Source organism: Microcaecilia unicolor, chromosome 13 (genome assembly GCF_901765095.1).
Source record: "Microcaecilia unicolor chromosome 13, aMicUni1.1, whole genome shotgun sequence".
Taxonomy (NCBI): Eukaryota; Metazoa; Chordata; class Amphibia; order Gymnophiona; family Siphonopidae; genus Microcaecilia; species Microcaecilia unicolor.
Window position 1 is genome coordinate 62,232,968 of NC_044043.1, and position 25,049 is coordinate 62,258,016.

Genomic DNA, 25,049 nt, shown 5'->3' on the forward strand with positions numbered 1-25,049 from the left:
CTTCCCTAGATGTGATTTGTGTTGTCCCTAGCTGTGATCCTCAAGAAAGGAGCAGGGGCAGTTCCACTGATTCACAATTTCTCTTATCCAGTGGGACAAAGAGTCTGTCTCCTGCCACAGTTGTACACAGTCAGCAGTGCCTCTTTCAATTGTGCTGTTAACTTGGTGTTGTGCTATGTGGTGGGGGCCCTCATTTGAAGGCAAACCCAGAGTTAGCTTTTCAGTTACTGTCAGTGCACCCGGACAGTTATCACTTACTTGTTTGTCTTCAAGTTCCAGGGCCACTATTATTTTGACAAATGCTTACCAACCGGTTGCTCCACCTCCTGTATATACTTTGAAACCTTCAACTCAAAAGATGACAACTCAAAGGTCATATAATGGCAACATCGTCAATTATTTGGATGATTTTCTATTCATAGACCTGGCTGGCTGCTATTGAGACAGACGTGGGGAAAGACACTGCTTGCTCTGGGATTGATAGCATGGAATGTTGCTACTATTTCGGTTTCTGCCAGTTACTTGTGACCTGGATTGACCAGTGTTGGGAACAGGATACTAGGCTCGATGGACCTTTGTTCTGATCCAGTATGGCAATTCTTGTGTTCTCAAACTTCCCAGGCGCATGCTTCATGGGCTTCCTTGGGTGATTGCTAAGTGCTAGGTTCCGGTTCCAGAGGTTTCGCAATATTTTATGGCTCAGTGCTGAGGCACATACGTAGCCCACCGGCCTGCACATATTCAAAAAGCTTTTTTCATATTCTTGTTTGGGTTTCTGTAGATAGAATGTATTTGGATACAGGCAGCAGATGATGTTTTGTATATTCCTGAGAATCTAGCATGTGATGTTTTTGTTCTTTCCTGAGAAAGTAGCAGAATAGCAGGTGATGTTTGTACATTCCTGAGCAGGTTCACGAGCTGTTCATGTAGAGTTGTTCTTGTAAGCAATGCATGATCATGGTTGTGTAAGCAAAATGTAACCAATAGTAATGATAATACATGTAATATCCATGAATATTCATAGAGTATATAAGAAGGGGATTGACTCCCAAATAAAGAGTTTTTTGCCCAGACACACGAGAGGAGAGTTATTTTGCAACATCTGGTGATCCCCGACGTGATCGGTGAAAACGTGACGTACTTACTACGACTGGAACAGTCAGCGCGCCATTCCTTCTACGGAACACTGTAAGTATGGGGGGAAATTTAACATCATCACATAAACAACATGCACAGGAGCTATATACTATAACGCAAAGATATGGTTCCTCCCGAAATCCAATAACTCTTAAAGATATAGAGCGTTTAATTGAGGAAATAGTTTGTCAATGTCCCTGGTATCCAGAGAAGGGATCATTCGATCCTCAAACATGGGAAAAGATAGGGCAGCAGTTTCGTTTAGAGCCTAGAGTTTCGACTCCTATATTATTGACTTGGAGAGAGATATATTCTACTATAGTAATTCTCTCTTCTGGATTGACAGGCATTACTAACGAAAATATATCCAACAAATTGCCAGGCAAGACCTGGTCTCTTTTACCTCCCGCGACTCTTGGACCTACACCTTCTCCTCCTTCTTGTCGGCTGGCCACCGATATGGGAAGGGAAGAGCAAAACAAAACTCCTGACTTTACTACTACTACCCCTAATAAACCAATTGAAAATATCCAAAACAACAACGCTAATGATAGCGTTATTATTACCAAAACACCAAAGAGCGTAGAACGACCTAGTTTAATTCAATTAGGTATACAGCAAGCACGAAAAAATGGTGAATTCATTTGGAACGATGATCTATGGGATAATTCGGAACCTAATCCTAATTTATACCCAGTTACTAGAACTACAACAATAGAGGCAGGGAACGAAACACATCATGCAGAATGGACTGCTCTACCTTATCAAGTTTTGAGAGAATTACGTAGAGCTATCGTAGAATCAGGTTTAAAAAGTTCATTTGTTCAAGGCATGATAGAAGGGATTAGTAACGGTTACTTAATGACTCCAAAAGATTGGAAAGACCTTTTCCGTATGCTGTTAACTCCTGCGCAATATGTAGTGTGGGATAATGAATATAAGCAAGCAGCACAACTTATCACTGGGACTAATTTGGTGCCTGATCAAATTTATGGATCGGGACCATTTTCAACCCTTGATATGCAAATTCAACAAAACGATACCTGTTTTCAAGCCATAGGCACTTGTATCTTGCGAGCATTTAAAAGAACACCAGAAGGGAATAAACCAACAAAATCTTTTGCATCAATTAAACAGGGTGCAACCGAATCTTACCTTCAATTTGTTAATCGATTGCAGGAAGCTGTAACTAGGCAAATTGATAATCTTGATGCGCAAACAGAGTTATTGATTAAATTAGCCCAAGAAAATGCAAATTCAGATTGCAAAAAGGCATTGCAGACTGTAGCTCATCGCCCAGGAATTACTTTAGCAGATTTATTGAGCGCATGTGCAGATGTGGGGACTCATGGTTATTCTATGAATTTGTTAGCAGGAGCTATACAAAAAGGTAATAAGCCACAGGGGACGTGTTTTAATTGTAAGAAACCAGGACATTTTCGAGCTCAGTGTAGAGCCCCAGGAGGGGGTGCCAACTTTGCAAAAGGACCTTCTCGACCTTCTCGAAAATGTCCTCGATGTCAAAAAGGATATCATTGGGCCAATCAATGTCGCTCTAATCCAATTAATTCCACACCGCCACCCCCAAAAAACTTTGCTCCGGGTTAACTCCTAACCTCGGTCCAAAGGGAGTGCAAGGGTCTTTTGCTCATAGTACTACTGCTACACAAGGTAGTGCAGGAATTGACCTTATTGCAGCGGAATGTAAAACTGCCATCTTACCTCATGAAGTTTTGGTATATAATACTACCTTTAAAGGACCCATTCCAGCGGCTACTGTAGGTTTAGTATTACCTCGCTCCTCTGCATCGAAGGCAGGTATTCATGTTATCCCTGGAGTTATTGATGCTGATTACACAGGCATTGTTAAAATTCAAGTATGGTCCTCATCACCTTTAACAATTTCTCCCGGGGACTCGTGGGCACAATTAATTATTTTACCATATTTTACAGCACCTATTCCTTCTACTGTCTCTCGTACAGGGGGCTTTGGATCTACGCGACAGGTAAGTGCAGTTTTAAAACCGGTTTCTAATGCACGACCCACTGCTCAATTTTTATTGCAACAAAAGCCCTTTGTTGGTATATTAGATACCGGGGCGGATGTTTCTGTCATAGCTTATAAACAATGGCCTGTGGAATGGCCCATTGAAGATACTTCACATGTGACAGGAATAGGGGGAACTCAGTCAGCCTCCCAAAGTTCTCAATGGTTATCTATTACATATCCTAACGATACCAAGGTTCTAGGACATATTAAGCCCTGTATTTTACAAGTACCCTTTAATTTATGGGGTCGTGACCTTTTGGAACAATTAGATGCATCATTGATCCTACCTGATTAACAGTTCATAAATATGTCTTTTTCTCTTCCTTTGGAATGGAAAACTGACAAACCTGTTTGGGTAGAGCAGTGGCCGATTACCAGAGAAAAACTGTTGATTTTACATCAATTGGTGGAAGAACAATTACAATTAAATCACATTGAGCCTACCAATTCTCCATATAATACTCCGGTATTTGTGATCAAGAAAAAATCCGGAAAATGGAGATTTTTACATGACCTACGAGCTATTAATGCGATTTTAGAACCAATGGGCCCGTTACAATGTGGTATTCCAAATCCTAATTTGATTCCTTATGATTATCAATTAGCTATTATAGATCTGAAGGATTGTTTTTTTTCAATTCCTCTCCAGGAAAAAGATTATAAATACTTTGCTTTTACTGTACCTGTTTACAATAATGCACACCCTACTACTAGGTATTGTTGGAAAGTTTTGCCCCAGGGAATGTTAAATTCACCCACTAACAAATGGCACGTCAAATTTACCTCTCCACAAACCTCTGCTCAACGTTCAGAGCTTGCTGCCATCATCCTGGCTCTTTCTTTATTTTCAGATCAACCACTGAATCTTATTGTTGACAGTCAATATTGTGCTAATCTTGTCCGTCGCATGCCCGACAGTTATGTATCATTCAAAATGGATGCCTCTTTTTATGCTTTACTGTTAACCCTCCAAGGTTACTTGGAGAATCGCCTTTCTTCTCTCTTTATAGGTCATATCCGCAGTCATCAACCTTTTCCTGGTGGTCTGTCTGAAGGGAATGCTCGAGCGGATCGCCATCTTCATTTTTTCTCCACAGCACACTGCAGTCATGAACTTCATCATCAAAATGCACCTAGCCTAGCTCGCCAGTTTCAAATTTCTTTAGAAGAAGCTAGAGCTATTATCAAAAATTGTCCACAATGTTCCTTTTCAGCTCCTACTACCTTTTTTCCTGGAGTTAATCCTCGTGGTCTGGAAGTTAATAGCCTCTGGCAAATGGACGTTACTCACTTTCCCCCTTTTGGTCAATGGTCTAAGCTTCATGTGGTTGTTGATACTCATTCTGGATTTTTGTGGGTCACTGCACAAAAAGGGGAAACTACATCTCATGTCCGCTCTCATCTTCTCCAAACTTTTGCGGTCATGGGTGTTCCTAAAACTCTCAAGACAGACAATGCCCCTGCTTATACTTCCACCTCCTTACAGGAGTTCCTGACCCTCTGGCATATTGAGCACCTTTTTGGTATCCCCTATAACTCCACTGGTCAAGCTATTGTTGAACGTGCTAATCGCACACTGAAAACTGCTTTAAGTAATCTGACTACAAAAAAGACGGTATTCTCCGTCATAGAGTAAGCATTGATGAATGCTTAGCACAAATCCTTTACACACTGAATCATCTCAATCTCATCAATAATCCTGCTACAAAAACTTTTTCTTCCAGATTTGAACAACATTTTCGTACTCCTGCCCCACCTTTATCTCGTCCTTTGGTCATATACCGACAACTACCTTCTGATCAGTGGAGTTCCCCTGTGCCTCTCCTTACCTGGGGTCGTGGTTACGCTGCTGTTCAAACAGATTCTGGCCCGGTGTGGATTCCAGCAAAGTGGGTGAAACCTCATGTCGTGGCATCAAGGTCTTCACAACCCAATTCCCAATTTCACACTCACCCTTCAAGGACCGCAGATGCAAACACGCAAACGGTCAGTGACTCGTCAACCTAATGCTCCTGTTACTTGGGGACAAATTAAAGCCTTGAGTCAACAAGCTACAGAGACTTTAGAAAAAGCTCATATTGAAAAGACTGATGATAACTTCGTAGTGGCTATTATTGCAGCGCTTAATGCTAATTCCATTACATTGCTTCTACTGTGTTGTTGTTTGTACATACCTTGTGGACAGTCACAATTACTTCCCACAAAAAATATTTGGGAAGCGTTTGCAATTTCACTGAACCAAACTGATTTCTGTCTTTCTCATCAAAAGGCAGTTGGAGAAGTTTTGGCAACTTGCCTGATTCCAGTATGTCATGATCCTAAAGATATGCAAAATGATACTTGGTTTTATTCACAGCTTCCTGTTAATTCATCCTATCGAAATGCTTCTTATGAATACCATAATTGGGGAACACAAACCCTGTTGCCGCCTACTTTGGCAATGCATGTGAGAACCAATCAAATAGCTAGTATCAATATGACATGTGCTCGTATGGTTAATTGTACCCGATCAAATTGTGTTAATTTTGGACCAACTTTGTTAAATTGTAGCTCCTACGAAAATGTTTCATATATTTATAAATTTACTCATTTACCCCCTGGCTGGTTTTGGTCATGTGGAATGTATACCTTTAATTATATTCCAGCTAATATATCTGATGGTACTACATGCTGTCTAAGTCGACTCACTATGGTACTTCCCAGTAAACATATTTTATTTTCTAACTCCTCACATATGCGATCCAAGCGTATGACCCTTGCTGCCAATTGCAATGATAATGTTAAATTTCTGAGTCAAACTGAATATCTGGCACTTGCATTTTCATTAATAGGTGTCCCTGCATTGGCAGCGGCAAATGCAAAAAATATTCGTGAATTAGCCTGTTGGGCAATTAAATCAATCAATGCAACCTCCACTGCTATTAGTTTACTTAATGCTGAGCAACAGCAATTACGTCATGGAGTTTTACAAAATCGAGCAGCCATTGATTATCTTTTATTACTTAACCATCATGGTTGCGAAGAGTTTCAGGACATGTGCTGTTTTAATTTATCTGACAATTCAAAGGCCATTGACAAACAATTAGCTTTCCTACGGAATTTAACTACTCATATTACTATTCATAATAACCTACTCTCTGATGTATGGGATCAATTGTGGCAATGGATCCCTTGGACCTGGCTCCGCCCTATTATCCAGTATTTAGTCATTGGTATTTTTGTTTTCACTATTTTTTGCTGTTGTATACAATGCATTCCTAACCTTTTTTCTTTATGTTTTCCTCGTCCATTCGCTCCAACACGTCACTCTGCTCAATATGTTTATAAGCTATTACAAACATCTCCACCTCCATCTCCAGCTGGCACACCACGGAGATTTCATTAAAAAAAAAAAAAAAAAAAAAAAAAAGGTGGAGATGTAGATAGAATGTATTTGGATACAGGCAGCAGATGATGTTTTGTATATTCCTGAGAATCTAGCATGTGATGTTTTTGTTCTTTCCTGAGAAAGTAGCAGAATAGCAGGTGATGTTTGTACATTCCTGAGCAGGTTCACGAGCTGTTCATGTAGAGTTGTTCTTGTAAGCAATGCATGATCATGGTTGTGTAAGCAAAATGTAACCAATAGTAATGATAATACATGTAATATCCATGAATATTCATAGAGTATATAAGAAGGGGATTGACTCCCAAATAAAGAGTTTTTTGCCCAGACACACGAGAGGAGAGTTATTTTGCAACAGGTTTCTTTCTCCTGCGGTATCTACTGCTCTCTCAGAGTCTGGAACGTTTCGTGCAGAGGGGGCGGGGTGTGGAGGCGGCCCCTCCTCCCTAGCCTCGCTTTTACTGATGTCACCGGAAGTTCTTCTCAGCTGGTAGTTTTCGTTTGTCACTTTGCCGTGGGCGGCCGACGGCCGAGCTGGGGAGTCGGATGGAGACCTTGGAGTCATCAGGGAGTGAGCCCGAGGCTTTGTGGCGGCAGCAACGAGCGACCACCCTCAGTCGGGCCCATGTTTACTGTATGGCCCGCACCCTGGGCTTGGAGCTGCAGGCGATGCAGGAGCGCTGCGGGTGGGAGGCTGTGTCTGGCTTAGTACCGCGAGTGGTGAAGTTGCTTGAACTGCTGGAGGAGTTTTGTGGTACCCGGGAAGATCTGTTGCTCCGCGCCGCGCACAGTCTCCCGCTTCAGGGCGAAGATTGGGGCCAGAGCTCGGGGGTGAGTCTGGCCTGTGTAACCGAGAATCAAGGTCCTTCGCTGCCTTCTTCTCCCCAGCTCCCGATACCTCATCCCACGCGTCCCTCCCTTCAGCCCTAGACCCACGGTGCCCCGAACCCAGCATCTCATTTCCAGGGCGTGAGCAGGGTCCAGGGTCTTGTCGTCGTCCTTCCCCCCCCCCCCCGGAAGTGAGCATAGGAGCCAACTTTTCAAAATTATTATTGGTGCTAAACCCAGTGGAAATCAGCTCTCCCTGGTCAGGGACTTTATTTAATATTGGGGGTGATTAAGCACACACAGCACTAGAGAATGACACGGGGACGGGGAACCGCAGTAACCAAAGGAATTGGGACGGGGACAGAGCCCACGGAGAAAACTTTGTCCCATTGTCATTTTCTACTTTGAAGCCTGTTAATGAACTGGACTGTTATTTATTTTTAAGTGATGCCTACAAAGATATTTTGATTTTTTGGAAAATCAAGCAGACATATTTATTTATTTATTTGTTAGATTTGTACCCCACATTTTCCCACCTATTTGCAGGCTCAGTGTGGCTTACATAGTACCGTCAAGGCGTTCGCCAGGTCGGTTGATAACAAATACATGGTTATATAGTGTTTGAATGAGGTAGTTGTAGAGGCTCGAAGGTAATGAAGATTGTATATTGCCCGGTACGATCATTGGTCATGCTGTGTTGCTGGGTGAAGGGGTTACGTTGCATCATTGGGGTAGGCCTTTTTGAAGAGGTTGGTTTTTAGTGATTTCCTGAAATTCAGGTGGTCATGGATTGTTTTCACAGTTTTAGGGAGTCCGTTCCATAGTTGTGTGCTTATGTAGGAGAAGCCAGATGCATAGCTTGTTTTGTATTTAAGTCCTTTGCAGTTTGGGTAATGTAGGTTTAGGTAAGATCGAGATGCTCCGATACTGTTTCTTAAATGGTAGATCTATAAGGTCTGTCATGTATCCTGGGACTACGCCATATATAATTTTGTGGACCAAAGTGCAGATTTTGAAGATGATCCGTTCTTTGATTGGGAGCCAATGCAGCTTTTCTCAGAGGGGTTTGTCACTTTTGAATCGGGTTTTACAATATATTAGTCTGGCTGCTGTGTTTTGGGCGGTCTGGAGTTTTTTTCGTGAGTTGTTCTCTGCATCCCGCATAGATACCGTTGCAATAGTCTGCATAACTTAGGACCATTGATTGTATTAGGTTTCGAAAAGTTTCCCTTGGGAAGAAAGGTTTCCACATTGAATAGAACATTTTCTTTATTACATAGTTTACTTGGTTCTCGAGAGTAAGGTTGTGGTCGAGTGTGACTCCAAGTATTTTTAGGGAGGGTGTGTCCTGGGGTGTTTATTGTTGTGGGTTTATAATTATGTTGAGAGGAGAGGATAATGCAGTGTGTTTTCTCAGTGTTCAGTTTCAGTTGGAATGAATTTGCCCAGGAGTCCATGCTGTTCAGGCCATCATTGATTTCATTGGTTATTTCTGTCAAGTCATGTTTGAAGGGAATGTAGATTGTAACATCATCTGCGTAAATGAACGGGTTGAGGCCTCGATTGGATAAGGACTTAGCCAGAGGGATCATCATCATGATGAAGAGTATTGGTGATAGTGGTGAACCTTGAGGTACTCCGCAGGTTGGTTTGCATGGAGGTGATATGTTTGAATTTGATTTTACTTGGTATGTTCTGGCCACAACTAGCAAAATTTGCATGTGGGATCCTGTACATCCTGCTACCAGCACATCTTCTAAGAAGACAACTTCTATTCCAGGAAGGACTGGGGAAGACAGTAGATCTAGATTGAATCCTGAGATTGTTGATGACTTCTTATTTATCCACAGATTAAAAAACCATAACAGTGCTTCATAGGGCATATTTTTCCCCTAGGGCATATAGAACGGGTTGTATTTTATACCCCTGGGCATAGGCACCTGGTATAAGAGGCTTGGAGAGGCTAAGCCTCCCCCCTGCTGCAGCAGAATGGATCAGCTGTGGAGTCCAGCTGCTCTGAGGGGATTAAATTGTTGATTTACCTCCATCCTCACAGCAGGAGCTGCAGTGAAAGCCCTCCAGCAGTTGTAGAAATTGGTTTATGGTTTGTTTACCTTACTGCTAGGAAAGCAGGGGGGGTTGGCTGGAGGTGTCCTGGGTTGCCAGGGAGATATTTAACGAGGATGACTTCCTGACCTACACTGAGGACAGATAGCAGCAGAACGGATACTAGGCCAGCATGATCAGAAAAAGTCACCAGACAACAAAGGTAGAAAAGATCATTTTATTTTCATTCTAGTGTTGGGAATATGTCCACTTTGAGAATCAGGTGCTCAACATTAGAAGTTTATATTTATTTATTTATTTACTTATTTATGGCATTTTATCCCACATTAAACATGAATTAGGGTGTTTTGTGGCTCTACATGAGAATTGTGATGATATGATCCCTTGTTTGTAAGCTCATTTGAGCAGGGACCGTCCTTCTTTGTTTATTTTGTACAGCGCTGCGTAACCCTAGTAGCGCTCTAGAAATGTTAAGTAGTAGTAGTAGTGTTTCATATTGTTGATGGTCTGCATTTTCCGTATGAGTGGTATATTGGTGTATTAGGTCTGCCCAGTGTAATATTTGTGGTACAGTAAGGTTATGAGTGTGTTTTTGCACAAAGTTGTGCATAGTGTTTTGCAGTTGAGCAATTGTGGTTAGTATATGCTTTGAGCAACCACTTTATTCTTTGACATATGATACATATCTAATATCTAAATTTAATAAAAGGTATTGTGACTTTTATTTTATTTTTTTTATGCGTGTTATCAGACAATTATGGATTTAAGCTCCACCCCTGGCCCCACCCCTAACCCCGCCCCCTTTAGCCTCCCCAAACAGTTGGGCCACCGACCGCCTATGCCCCTGGGCATTTTAACAGTGTGAATTAGGATTCCTTGATGTAGTAGAAATCACCTATTGTTGGGGTTAGAAGGGTAGAGGGTGGTGATGGGAAGGAGGGTTATTATAGCTGCTCATTGTTATTATTGTTCTCTATTTGTAATTTATACACAACAGTTGCACAGCATATTGTTCCTTTTTATACTTTAATAAAAAGATTTAAATATAAAATCATAAGTGTTCAAGGCTTCTGCAGATGAGGACAGAGCCCACGGGGCGGGGATGGAGACAGAACCCACGGGGACGGGACAGGGACAAACTTTGTCCCCGTGTCATTCTCTACACAGCACCCATAGAGCTGGCTCCTATGGACGTGAGTATGGTCTTGTATCTCTGCAGGACAGGGACAGGACCTTGTCTTTTTCTGGAGCAGGATTTTCTTGTTCCCCTATATTGCTTGTACAGTGGTGCATTGCACTTTTTCTTTGATTTGTGTGCGTAATCTTTAGCCCTTGTCAACAGTCCTTTGCTTCTTTAACATGTTAGGCTTTCTTATTTTGTCATGGATAAGCTCTCCCATACTTCACCAGACATTTATTTCTAGCACTGCTGGCTGTTCCTATACCAAATATCTGATTCTTCTTTCTTTTGCTTTGTCACCATTTGAAAGGCTAGAAATAGCAATTCTGTCCTTCTTCCTGCCCTTTTAACTTTTTGGGAATCCAGCTCAGTGGGACTAGGCTGCTACCATGCAGGGGAGTAGCCAGGGAACAGATTTTGGGTGGGCCTAGGCAAGAAGTGGGTGGGCACCAAGTGTTCTCCCTCCATCCCACCACCACCGAAAAATATCTCAGCTGGTGGGAAAAGGTTTCTTTCCACATTGGCAGCCTGCAGCAGGCATGCGATGAAAACTGAGCATGCACAGGTGCTAGTATCGTGGCGATTAGCATTTTCTTTACCATCAGAGGGAAGTCTTCAGCTGGCAGGGCTTGGGATCCCCACCAGCTACTGCTAAATTTGTGTTGCTTTTGGGTGGGCCTGAGCCCTGAGTGGATGGGCCCAGGCCCACCTGTGGCTACGTCACTGCTACCATGAGCCTTCATTCCAGCTCCTGGGATTTTCTTCAACCCCATCTCTGTAACCAGTGACAGTTCTAAGTAGGGGACCATAGATTATGATTCCATCTGGAGCCAGTATATATACACCCTGAACCTATTCTGTAGGTAGCTCAACAGCATCCCCAGCTGCTGGAGTAGGAATTAAACCCTGATCTTATGTATCACAGTGCTCAATACCTTCTTTGTCCTTTTGGTATTGAGTTGGGATCATGTGAAGATGGATGTTGCCCCACAGTTAGTCTGACTTCAGTAGAAGGGAAATAGGGAAATTAAGGGAGACTGCTCAGTGAAAGGGTATCTTGAATCCCAGCAAGTGGTAGAATCACAAGCTTTTATTTATGTATTATTTTATTATTAAGCTCATGTTTCAAGGCAAGTTACAGACATAAGTACATAAGTGGAGGAGTGGCCTAGTGGTTAGTGTGGTGGACTTTGGTCCTGAGGAACTGAGTTCGATTCCCACTTCAGGCACAGGCAGCTCCTTGTGACTCTGGGCAAGTCACTTAACCCTCCATTGCCCCATGTAAGCCGCATTGAGCCTGCCATGAGTGGGAAAGCGCGGGGTACAAATGTATCAAAAATAAAAATAAATAAATAAAGTATTGCCACACTGGGACAGACCAAAGGTCCATCAAGCCCAGCATCTTGTTTCCAACAGTGGCCAATCCAGGTCACAAGTACCTGGTAAGATCCCAAAACAGTACAATACATTTTATGCTGCTTGGCCTAAAAAAAAAATAAGCAGTGGATTTTCCCCAAGTCCATTTTAATAATGGCTTATGGACTTTTCTTTTAGGAAGGTATCCAAACCTTTTTTTTAAACCCCGCTAAGCTAACTACTTTTACTACATTCTCAGGCAATTAATTCTAGCGTTTAATTACACGTTGAGTGAAGAAATATTTTCTCCGATTTAAATTGACTACTTTGTAACTTCATTGCGTGCCCCCTAGGCCTAGTATTTTTGGAAAGAGTAAACAGTTGATTCACGTCTACCCATTCCATTCCACTCATTATTTTATAGACCTCTATGTAGGAGCTCTCTTACCGCAGGGCCATGTGTGCTGGGGACTTTTTTACCTGCTGCGGTAAAAAGGGTCCTGGCACGCAGGAAAAATTGCGCCTGCCGCTAGCACAGGGCCCTTTTCCCCCCAACTTGGTAAAAGGACCCCTAAGACAGCTACAAAGACATCAAAAACAGGGTACATGGTGGGTGTGTGGAACTCCCCCTTTCCCAAGTTAGGTGGTAGAGGTGACAATAATAATAGACCTTAAGAAGGCATAGAATAAGCACAGAGGTTTCTTGGTTGTAGAGTAGTGAAAATAGAATGCTATAATAAGCAGCTCAGTCTGTCTGGCAGTCTGCAAAGACAGGAATAACTAGAACTTAAAGACCTTGTGGACACACAAGTGCTCATATAGACGAGTCTGTCTAGCCAGGCTACTTAGGTGACCTAGGGAAGTTAGGTATTTTGGTGAACAACTATACTACATTATTACAGAGCTTTATGCTTAGGCATGGGAAAGGTGGGTGCCAGAGGGGAATTAAGTAGGGGATCTTGTATGCCTATTTGCCTAAGATGGAGAACAAATGAGGAAGACAATCACTGGCCTACATAAGGATAGAGATCTTGCAGGTGGTCACACTCTATGGCTGATAAGTGGGATGCATTCTTAGGAATGTGGATAGAATAACTGGGAAGACTAGATGGGCTGATGTGTCTTTTTTGTCCGTCATTTACTGTATTATCTAAAAACACTGTCACCATTGTGGCAAGACCTCCCCCAACCTATTCTCTCAGAGCTCAGTTTTGAAAAATGTAACTCTTGAAAACTCATTTTTTTCAGATTGGCTTTTGGTCACGATGAACGAGAGGCGTTTAGAAACAGTCTAGCATATTTAGAATTTGCATGTGTTGTACTGGTGGTTTGCTGAGTGTTACTTGGTAGGATTGTTTCTTTCCAATTTTAATTACCATTCTTTCTGTTTTAATGTTTTATCATTCTATATGAACTGCTGTGACTTTTTTAATGAAGAAATGGCGGTATATCAAGATTTTAATAAACATATTGACAGGAAAGTTGCTTAGTAATGTTGTTTAAGAAAGCAAGACTTTTTTCTTGAATCCTAGAACACTGATGTATGTCGATCTTGTAGATGTGTGATGAAACTGGTTTCATATATTTTTCTTGGCAGGAGTCGGCACGAAGCCTGTTGGAAACCCAGGGCCAGAAGCATGCTCTGCAGAGGCAATTATCTGAATTGCAGGAGGAGAACCAAAAACTGCTGCTGCAGTTGGCAGAGAGCCAGTCTCAGAAAGGTAAGTGTGCACAGAAATGTGCCTTTTATGGATCATGGCAAGCCTGGGAAAAGAAGCAAACAATCTGATGCTTTTCTCCATGAGAGCAGTCATGCTCATCTAGTGATTCTCCAAGCATGAAGACACCTAAACACCTGCTTATTTCTGGGATAAGCAGCATAAAATGTTTTGTACTTTGTTGGGATCTTGCCAGGTATTTGTGACCTGGATTGGCCACTGTTGGAAACAGGATGCTGGGTTTGATGGACCTGCGGTCTATCCCAGTATGGCTATACTTATGTACTAAGATTACTATTCCATGGCCTCTATTTGTAGGACTCTTGGTAGTCAGGATCCCTAACTACTTCCTGAAATATAGAAAATGAAGGCAGATAAAGACCATATGGCCTATCCAGTCTGGCTATCAACTACCTTTCCTGTGTACTTATCCCAAGCTTTCTTGAATTCAGATACAGTCTTCATCTCCACCACCTCAACCAGGAGGCCAATCCATGAATTTACCACCCATTCCATAAAGAAATATTTAGGCCACTCCTGAGTCCGTCCCCTTTCACTTTTATCCTATGCCCCTTCATTCTAGAACTTCCTTTCAATTGATACTCACTCCCTATGCATTTATGCCACAGAGGTATTTAAACATCTCTCATATCTCCCCTCTCTTGCCTTTTCTTGTAAATAATACATATTGAGATTTCTAAGTCAATCCCCATATGCTTTATGATGAACACCACTGACCATTTTAGTAGCCACCCTCTGGACCAACTCTATCCTGTGAGAATTGTAGTATATTATCTAGTGTTGTCTTTCTCTGTGAATAAGGAGAAGTATTTTGTTCTCTATAGTGTATTTTTTTTTTTTTTTTGGGGGGGGTGTTTGTGTCTCAGATAGCGTGATAAGGAAGGAGACGGAGGTGATGCTGAAGCTGAAGGAGGTGGTGGACAGACAGAGAGATGAGATCCGAGCTAAGACGCATGAGATTTACTGTAAGAACAAGGACACAGAAGCGGTATGATACCATCGTTAAAGCAGGTGGCTGCCAATACTGGCCTTTATTGTATTCTGTGGAATCCACGCACTGTAAACTGTTACAGTAGGGGGCACACGAGCAGGTGCATCATGAGAAAAGAACAGGCTGGCTTAGCATGGAACAAAGGGATAGGGCCACTGCATTCAGTGATGGGGAGTACAACCCACAAGGACAGGCTGGCAATGGCATAGTGACAGAGCTGCATAATGGTACAAGCAAATGATGCCTTCACATACAAGAATAGACTCTTGCTAAAGTGTCATGAGACTACTGTATAGGACACAGTAAGGTTGTGGTGCACAGTAAAAGGAGACCACAACTTGGGGAAAGAAGCCAATCAAGCAACAGATTAATACAACAGTCCTAAAATTGCTCTCTGCCCCTGCCTCTTCCTGCCCCCCCCCCCCCCTTCCCATGCATTTGCATTACCTGATCTTCTGATCTCACTATGTTGTATACACCTGTTCCTCATCTGCACCCCTGCCTGTCCCCCACCCTGTTTCTTGCATGTGTTCCTTGTCTGTGTTCACTCCTAGCTCCTTGCATACATCTAAGATTTAGTTGCCTGTTGCTGTCTCAGTTGCAGGAACAGCTGGATCGTTTCTTGAGGATGAATGAGGACTTGCGACGGAAGCTTTCTTTGGTACAAGCACAGCTGAAAAGCAGTTTGGAGAAGAAAGCTGACCTGGAAACACTGTTTCAGGCAAAGCAGAGTGAAATAGATAGACTGGCCAAAAGCAGAGCAGCAGAGATTCCCAGCTCGGTTCCTGTGAGTGATCTCGCATTATAACAAGTTCACTTCCCCAATGTATACATACAGCACAGTGAATGTGAGTCTCTTGAGGGTGTGTGGGATTCTGTCATATATTGGTAGCACAGTAGATGTGTTACAGTCTTACATTTGTTTCTCTTTTCCACTTCCATTTGTTTGCAAGCCCTAAACAGTCTGCCTGGACAAAGGCCGAATCTCATTGACAAAGCAGTACCATAGTACACATGTGCAGGGTACTATATTTTCATGCATATAATGCATGTATTAGATATGTTTTTACATCCTAGACAACCCCTGATGTGTGCTATATGTGTGAATTCACTATACTTTTTTTTCCCCCCTTTACATTTTGCTCCAGCTCTCTCCCTCTTCCCCCCCTCTCTCCCTTCTCCGCTTGAGTCCTACTCCGGTTTCTGTCTTTTAATCCCCCCCACCCGAGCAAAGGCCCTGATGCTGGCAGAAGACTGCCTTTTTGGATTGCTACTAGTACAGCAGTACAGATATAAACTATAAGGACTGGGGGGGAGGTTTGGGGAGAGGAAGGGAGTGAAGATGATGAAGGATTCTCACGAAGGGAAGGGGACATTAAGTAGAGACAGAAACCAGTGCAGGACTCGCACAAAGAGGGGAGAGATGGGGAAAGTTCCTGATGTCAGCAAAAAAACGAATTAATTTCATTCATAGCACGCAAATGCATTATATGCATGGGCACATTATACATATTAACTTTTACCTGTTCATGCAATTTATGTGCACTATATGCATGAAAGTACAGTAATTTATCTGCTTTCCTTGTGTTGCTTGCATTGTTTCCAATGGTGAGACTGTGGAGTAGCCTGATCTGGCTAGAACTAATGAAGATATCTCATTGCAGCATGAGGCTTATCCTCCCCCTTCCTAATCAAGGGACTTCAGTGCCTCAGTGCTAAAAACATACCTAAAGGTTAAGGCTTTAACCCTCAATTCCCACTGATAATTCTGCTTCGAATACTTAAACATTGCTGCATTCTTGACATCAGCAGTGTCAATGTCATTGATCTGTGGAGTTGTGGGGCTTCTCTTAGGTTAAACAAACAAACTTTCTCCCTGTCTTTGAATGTTCATGTCGAACATTTCAAATGCAAATTGAATTCCACAAGAATCTGATACTTCTTTTCTTATTTAAGATCCAAGAAAGTGCTGTGTTGAGCCAAGATGAGCAGAAAGGGATAGAAAGTGGGACAGATACCAATCGGCCATTTTTCACTATGGAAGAAGTGAAACAGATCCTGCAGGAGCGCAATGAGCTCAAGACAAACTTATTCCTGGTGCAGGAGGAGCTGGCATATTATCACCGGTAACCTGCTTCAGCAGTGCAGTCTAGAAACATGAGAGCAAGGAGAGACAGTACCGCCCCAAGTCCACCACTCACAAAAGTTATGAAGGCCTTAGGCAGAAATAGAGCCGACTGTGCTAACAGTGCTAGTAACTCTGTGATTTAGAGCTTGGTCCAAGGCAATAGTGGCCAAACACGAGAATAGTCAGCCAAGCTGGGGTCCGTCCCCAAGGAAGCATTTCTAGGGGTGTCTGGATGACCAAAGTCTTAGGTCAGGTAAGGAAAATCTCAAACATAGGAACATGTAAGATGCAGAGCAATCGAGAGGGGAGGGGGCATGGGGGCCCGGTGCTGGGGTCTGTCTCTCTCCTGCTTCTGTGTGTTGGGACCCTGGTGATTGTGTTAACGCGATTACCTGGGTTCCGGTACACAGGAGCAGGAGAGTGACAGACCAAGGGAGGAGCAGATGCAAGAAGGTAAGGGGAGTGGTGGAGGGGGAGCTGGTGGCTACGGCTCTGTCTCTTGGTGACCCTGGTAAGATGTCAAGTAAATGAGGTAACAAAAGCTTGGAAAACAGACTCAAAGGAACCAGTTGCTCTTGAGCTGTTGAATAGGAAGTAAATGGTTTGTCGAGTCAGGGCCGTACAAAGGCAGCGCTATCCCAGTCAAAGCTGTTGATAATTGGCTGGTTCTAGACGGCTCACTGTTTAAGAAGCTGGTGATGACTGCACCCAGGTCCCCTGATCCTGACCAAGGACAGTATGTGCTTAGATGATGGTGGGGTGGAAAGGTTTAAAAACTGTCTGTAATGCTGAGAAGAGATAACATTTAAATCAAGGCCACTGTTGGAATCAAAATACTGGGCTAGATGGACCTTCGGTCTGACCCAGTATGGCTATTCTTATGTTCATATGTTATTTTCTTTGTACTTTTCATATAACATATTTTGGCAAAATTAGCAACTTGGTAGATGATTGACAATAAAGATCAAAATGATCTATCTAGTCCACCCAGTAGACTAGCAGATAGTACAAGTATATATACACAAGTATATATGTATTTGTAATAATGAAAAAAAAAAGCAATATTTTTAACCAAAGTGTTTCACTGGGGGAGGGAGGTGTTGTTTTCAGTTGCATTTCTCTTGCTCCTGCTAAGCATTTGTTCAGGTCTTAAAACCCACTATCACGGGTGACTGGGATCAATAGAATGGGCACTGATTTGCCATCTTTCTTCCAAATAAAACTGAAGTCCTTTGAATGCTGAAGTGAGAAATAGCTTTCCCCTTCTCCCTTCATTCCTTTTCCTAGTGGGAGGCGTTATTCAATCACCTGAGTTTGTGGGTATGTAAAGTTTTCCTTTGTTGCAGGGAGCTGTTAAATGACCAGCGGACTCCGGCTCTTTTATTGGATGCAATGAAATCTACCATTAAAAAACAACGAAAGAAGATCAAAGCCAAGATGTTGGGAATAGTGGAGGATGTTGGCAGCAGGTGAGACTTCTGAGCAGAAATAATGCAGTTAACACAGAGTCCAAGGTGCGGCAGAAGCAGAAATTTACAAGGTGATCTGCTACAGTTCCTGCCCTGGCTGCTAAGCTGACACACACACAAAATCGGTCACAAGCCTCAAAAAGAACCGTCTGGATTTTGAAGATAGTTACTGCCCTTCTATTTCCAAGTTCAAGGCAAATTACAAATTCTGCTGCAGTTGGTAGGCACCTTCCCAGGAGGGCTTATAATTAAGTTTATACCTTCTGCAGGACAGAAATAATCTTTTGCCCCAAAGAGAAAGCAACCACTGTGAAGGCAATCGGACCTCCATCTTAGCTCCTGAAGAGAAAGTAGCCAGTTATGGTGTCTGGGGCGCTCTCTCTCACCCCTAGAAACCAAGATTTCCCTTCCCTGGGCCTTGGAACAATAGCTGCTCTTCTTGGGGCATAGAGTGTGCCCACAGGCCCATAGGAAGATGACAGCTGCTATTCTGGGACTTAGAGTCCCTCACTGGCTCCTAGAAAAAAAGCACGTGCTGAGAAAAATACTAAGAGGTCACATTACTTCTAACTGTGAAAACCAAATTTTGCTCAGACTTGTGACGATAAAAGAAGACCTGATATTTGTCATTTCGAGAGCTTTGTAGCACCCCACAGTAGATATTTTCTGCTTTTTTTTTTTTTTTAACCTGCACGTTTCCTCAGATTGGGAGCCAGTACAGTGCTGCTTCCCTTTTCTTTTTCATGAGGATGGGGCCACAGCCCTTACCACAAGCTCTGTTCATTTCTGCATCTCCAGCTTGCTTTTAGTACTTAATGTAATGTTTGCTTTCACATTATCTTACAGAAAGTAAAAACAAAAACAAATGGTATAAACATCAGGTAATATTTGGCTCCAGCCCTGGGGCTTTGGGCACTAACTCTGACCAGCCTCTCCTAGGAGGCTTGTCAGTTGTGTTTTCTAACCGTCGTTTTCTTTTCCTCTGTAGCGGTGACGAAGGTGATGGCTCCTGGCTGCAGACCTCTGGCTCTGACTGTGTGGACTCCAGGCTACCAGAATCCAAAATCAAGAGCTTGTACGTTTGGAGACTTATCAAATGTTCTGTGATATTAGCCATTTACTCAAAAGCAAGTGAGGCAGGGATTCTACATCTGAAACATTAGGGTAATTATCAGAGAAAGGGAGAGTTCATCTGTAAACATGCTGGGTCTTTGGATGCAGTCAGTTCTGAGAGAGATTTCTAAATCTATATAAGGCCTATAGCACAAACCCTATAAGAAAGTTGTGAGAAAGAGAGTCAGGTAGAAACATTCAAATATTTGACAGGTCTTAGTGTATCACAGGAATGGAGAATTTTTCATAGAAAAGGAATTTCAAGAATAGGGGGTCGTGATCTGAAGTTGGAGGGAGGAAAGTTCAGAAAAGATGTGAGAAAACACTTCAGTGACAGAGTGGTAGACTCTTGGCATAACCTACCAGCAGAGGGGGTAGAAACTGGTATTGTAATAGAATTGACACTTATAGAGGACGGTGGTAGGAATAGGGTTGGGAAGCTGCAGTATTGCAAACAAATTGCCCATCACTCCCTCAAGAGCAGAGGCAAAGAGAAACGATGGAGAAAACAAGATGCAGGTAAAGGAAGCACAAAATAGTGACACAGCAGACTATGGACTAAAAGGGTTGATACCAAAAGGCTAGAAGTCTCCAAAAACCAGTAGGGTCGGTGGTCTGGTGATGTCTGCAAGGTCACAAGACTTAAGCAGCTAGATATTTGGGCAACAGCCTTGCTAGTTTTGGTAACTGTTTAGATTATGACATGGTTGGGCAGGATGCTGGGTGTTGGATTAAGTTTAGAGACTTGTACAATCATCTGCTAAAGATAGTGTAAAACTAAAGAACAGGGCAACAAAACAAGACTTAGATAAGGAGCAGTATCCTACAAGTAGTCAAGTTTCTACTGTTGACAGGATAGAACATTGCAGTATGGACAGGAATATGTGAACAGACTGGATGAACCTGTTTGCTTTTAACTATCCTGTTATTGACAGTAGCAAAGAAGTATGTAATGGCTTTAATCAAATTTAGGGATACCCTGATTCCAGGGTAATTCATCTGACTTGTTCATTAGCCTTTGATGGGCCTACTTTATTTATTTGGATTTACTTACCACCTTTTGAAGGAAGTCACTCAAGGCGGTGTACCAGACCTCGCAGTGGGAGGGGACACATTTTGGTCTGCCGCATCATCGCCACCCTGCCGCTTCCCACTCACTGCCGCAGCAAATACCTTGGCTGGCGGGGGTCTCCAACCCCCACTAGCTGAAGCATTGTCCAGCTCTGGCTCCGCTTTGCCTTCCCTGCTCTGTCCCTCACGTCCGGCACGCTCTTTTTAGTGAAACTGAGCATGTTCAGTTTCACTAAAAGGAGCGTGCAGGACGTGAGGGGAAGACAGGGCAGGCAATGCAATGCCAGAGCTGGACAATGCTTCAGCTGGTGGGGGTTGGGGACCCCTGTGGCCCCACATAGCTATGCCACTGTGGTATACAGCAAGAATATGTCAAACATAAGCAGTAGACAATTACAGCAGTAAAAATATTGAAATAACATAATACACAATAAAACATTTTAATAGACAGTATAGGGTGTAATCAAAGATGTCACATGTATATTTGTGTGTTGCTATTGGTACCTGTATATCAGGGCCAGGACACTGGCTGTTACTTTTGGAGTAGTGTTTGATGGGTTCCTGGCTTCTCTGAATTATTTACTTGTCGGGCTTAATGTTTCCTCCTGGTCCTTAAAGGATTTTCCTCAGTCCGGACATCCAAAGGCTCCATTCACAAATTTATAATCCACTTTCCTTTGAGCCCAATCATTACATCCACAATGCTACACACGCTGTAACTTAGATCAGTTCCTTATCTCTTGCTTAACTATACAATGAACTTGCCGTGACTTTAACTAACCATCAAATTATCCCAATTGACTCTGTACCACGCATCTTGTTCCCATCATATATCTGTCCTTGGTCCCTCAGCTATATGGTAAGCTGTATTGTAGAAAATCTTTAACATCATATGTATGTTAGTTGAATGTTCTAATGCATGCTTATTAGGTGTGTTTCATAGTAGTTCTATTATTAGGTTTTAATTTACTGTTTTCAAGTTTACCTCATTTATTATTTGTTAATTCTTGGTTATTTTACTATTGTTATACTGTTAACAAAATTTTCCTTAGCATGTGCACTGATGAATCCAGCAACTGGTGGGTTGTGTCCATCTACCAGAAGGTGGAGATAGAGATTACAAAGCTGAAGGCAGTGATACCAGACGGTCAGCTCCTCCTTCACTTCAGTATATCTCTATCTCTAGCAGGTGGTAGACTATGAGGCATATTTTCAAAGCACTTAGCCTTCCAAAGTTCCATAGGTTTCTATGGAACTTTGGAAGGCTAAGTGCTTTGAAAATATGCCTCAGTGTCTCTGCAGCTCCTGGATTCGCCTCTCGGGCCTGCTCCTTGGCCTTTTGGCCAGTTGAGCTTAGGGGGTATTTGGGCTTTGTGCCAACTTTAGCGGCATACCTGGTGGCCTGGGTCCCTGCCTCACCCCATGGTCCCTTTTCTCCCAGAGTTTGGGCTGTTTTTTGGACTGTAGCCTTCCTTACTAAAAAAACAAAAACAAACCTCTAGTCCACAACAGACCTCTGTTTGCTGCAGTTATTAGCTGTTAAAAAAAAAAACGAGCAATTCGGGACACAGGCTCTGCAACTGCAACAAGGCAGCAGGTTGCTAAGAGTAGCCTTAGGAGCTGTGACCTTGTTCGCCCTGATACCTTGTTCTTGTTCTCCGAGCCTAGCTTAGGGCTACTTGTCTACCAAGCATTGCTTCGGACTCCTTTTGATCCTCTGCAGAAGGCTTTGCTTGAGAGTGTTCTTGGTTGCCAATTTTTCGGCACGTGGAATGTCTGAATTTTTAGCGCTGCTGTGCCGAGCTACTTTTCTGCAATTTGCTCTGGAGTGACCTTGCATTGGTTCCTCCTTACCAGCTGTGGTTTGGCCTGTCTTCTTTATCAGCCTTTCTTCCTTCCTGTCGGGAGGGGAATTTTCATGGGGAATACACAGAGCTTTGTCTTCTGGATGTTCGGAGAGTTATCCTTCCAGCATTCACAGATGTCGCATGCTTTTCAGCATTCTGATCTTCTCTTTGTCCTCCTCGCTGGTTCTTGCCGTGGGATGGTGGCCTCTGATCAAGCTATTTCTTGTTGGATTGCAGATACTTTGTTTCCATTAATTTTTGGAAGGTCTGATCCCGCCAGTGGTGTTGTAGGCTTGTTCCATGAGGTTGCTATCTACCTCTTGGGCAGAACAGGTGTGCTTTCGCAATTCGGATGCTGGCTTTTGAAGCAGCTGTTCTGTCTCGCGGAGCGGCAACTTCCCACAATAATTAGGGATTGCTTTGGTACATCCCACCAGTTCCTGGATTCATCTGCTGCATATGCTAAGGAAGGTAAAGTTATGCCTTACCTGCTGGTAATTTTCTTTCCTTTAGTAGCAGCAGAGGAATCCAGGATCCCATCCTCTGTCAGCTGCATTTGTTTAGGGGAAAAAAAAAAAGAGAACAGAAACCACTGAAGAGGAGTCCATCGCGGTCATGGTTTCTCCAAGTTGGGACTGATGAGTTTCTGTTGTGTTTGGTTAGTGAGGAAGGCTTCCTGGTTTCTTGTCTGATTCTGCTTGGTGATGAGACATGTACTGAGGTGAAGGAGGAGCTGGCCGTCTGGTATCACTGCCTTCAGCTTTTTAATCTCTATCTCCACCTGCTGGTAGATGGACACAACCCACCAGTTCCTGGATTCATCTGCTGCTACTAAAGAAAAGAAAATTATCAGCAAGTAAGGCATAATTTTACTGTAAGTTGTATGTTAAAATGTACCTGCTGTACACCGCCTAAAGGTGGTTATTAAAGCCCGATAAATAAATAATCAACAGACTATAGCTCCCTTAGGTCCCTGGAAAAGCCTTCTGCCTGGCCATGAAGCATCACTAATTGCAGTGACTCAAATTCTCACCCTCCCTGAGGGACTGTGAAACTCTCTCTGCTGTAGCCCCATCCCCAGCTAGCCATGCTTGGGAATTGAAACCTGATTTTATGTGGCCTTGCATTTTGGCCAGCCTTGATGGATTGTTTGTATTCTGTCTCCAACAGATTTGGGTTGTGGTATCGCAACAACAGGGATGTTACTGTCCCAGGCAGTGCAGGAATCTGGGAAATCATTGACTCAGAGGAAGTGAAGCTGGCAGAAGAAGGTGAACATTCAAGCAGAAAAGATTAAAACATTTCCATGCTTTACTCTTCTTGGAAAAGACTGATTGGCTGCTGGCAATGCCCTTATCTGTATTTACCCTGAAGTTTTAAATGAACAGAGCTTTGAATCTTGTGGAGTGAAAGCACTGATAATTTTGTAAATTATAAATAGAAAATTTCATCCTGATCCTTTTTAACTGCTCAGTATAAATTATTAAATTTAGTTAAAATGATATTTATAGGACAAAGAAAAGAACTACTGGGTGAATTGTGTATATTTTTACAGTGACTTTGCTTGATAAAAGGTATTTTTGATAACCATATATGTGGCTATAATCAAGGCCCGTAAATAAATATTTTTAAAGTGTTGAGATGTTGATATCTGCTTTCTACATGTCACTAAAGGGGTGTGTCATTCACAGAGCTCGATAAAGCATCCTTCCCAAATAGTCTTCTGTGGGTGAGGGAGAAACCAGTGCTTCTCAAGTTGCCTTATTGGGAACTGGAGGGGGTGGCAGTGCCAGGAATAACCCCTCATTTTCATCTTCTGTGAGGAAAGGAATTTTAGATGGGAAATGACAGATGGTTGAGATTATGCCCATATCAGCCCTCTCCTGAAATCACTTCTCTGGCTCCCTATCCGTTTCCGTATACAATTCAAGCTCCACTTGTTGACCTATAAGTGCATTCACTCTGCAGCCCCTCACTACCTCTCCACCTTCATCTCTCCCTACACTCCTTCCCTAGAACTCTGTTCACTAGGCAAATCTCTCCTAATTGCACCCTTCTCCTCCATCGCTAACTCCAGACTCCGCTCCTTCTATCTCGCCACACCTTATGCCTGGACTAGGCTTCCTGAGCTATTACGTCTAGCTCCATCCCTGGCTGCCTCCAAATCCGGGCTAAAGGCCTGCCTACCTGTTTGATGCTGCTTTCGACTCCTGACTTGTAACTTTTATCTTATCCTTATGTGTCCTTCTGTCTGTCCTTCCCTTATGCTTTTTGGTCCTGTCTGTCTGTCCTGATTTAGATTGTAAGCTCTTTTGAGCAGGGACTGTCTTCTTCATGTTCAATTGTAAAGCGCTGCGTACGACTGGTAGCGCTATAGAAGTGATTTATATTAGTAGTAGTAGTATTTGTGGCCATTTTGTTCTCTACAGCTTGTGTTGGCTATAGGTAAGCAGTTCGTTACCCTTCTACAGAAATGAAAAAGTGCTTAGTGGCTCATTCAGCCTGCTGATCTGGAGGCACAGTCCCCCTGCTATTCAACACTATTTAACTGGCCAGAACGGTTGCTGACTGGTTAAATAGCACTTAACTGGCTATCCACCGATATTGATTTATTTACTGCCTTTTTGAAGGAATTCACTCAAGTCGGTGTACAGTAAAAATAGACCAAACATGAGCAATAGGCAATTA

At 42.8% G+C, this 25,049-nt stretch overlaps 1 protein-coding gene across 2 annotated transcripts; it reads left to right on the forward strand.

Moving 5' to 3' along the window:
• Nucleotides 1-546: 546 nt before the first annotated feature.
• RILP (Rab interacting lysosomal protein) lies at nucleotides 547-24,001 on the forward strand. Of its 2 annotated transcripts, none has more exons than XM_030185663.1 (9): nucleotides 547-771; nucleotides 6,931-7,403; nucleotides 13,601-13,724; nucleotides 14,588-14,730; nucleotides 15,332-15,520; nucleotides 16,690-16,859; nucleotides 18,208-18,330; nucleotides 19,319-19,405; nucleotides 23,532-24,001. In XM_030185663.1, exons 2-9 carry the CDS (start codon nucleotides 7,119-7,121, stop codon nucleotides 23,656-23,658), a joined length of 1,248 nt encoding a protein of 415 aa, XP_030041523.1. In that variant the 5' UTR covers nucleotides 547-771; nucleotides 6,931-7,118; the 3' UTR covers nucleotides 23,659-24,001. The 2 variants fall into 2 exon arrangements, with proteins under 2 accessions (XP_030041523.1, XP_030041524.1); XM_030185664.1 differs by having other exon boundaries at nucleotides 549-771; nucleotides 14,609-14,730.
• The last annotated feature ends 1,048 nt before the right edge of the window (nucleotides 24,002-25,049 follow it).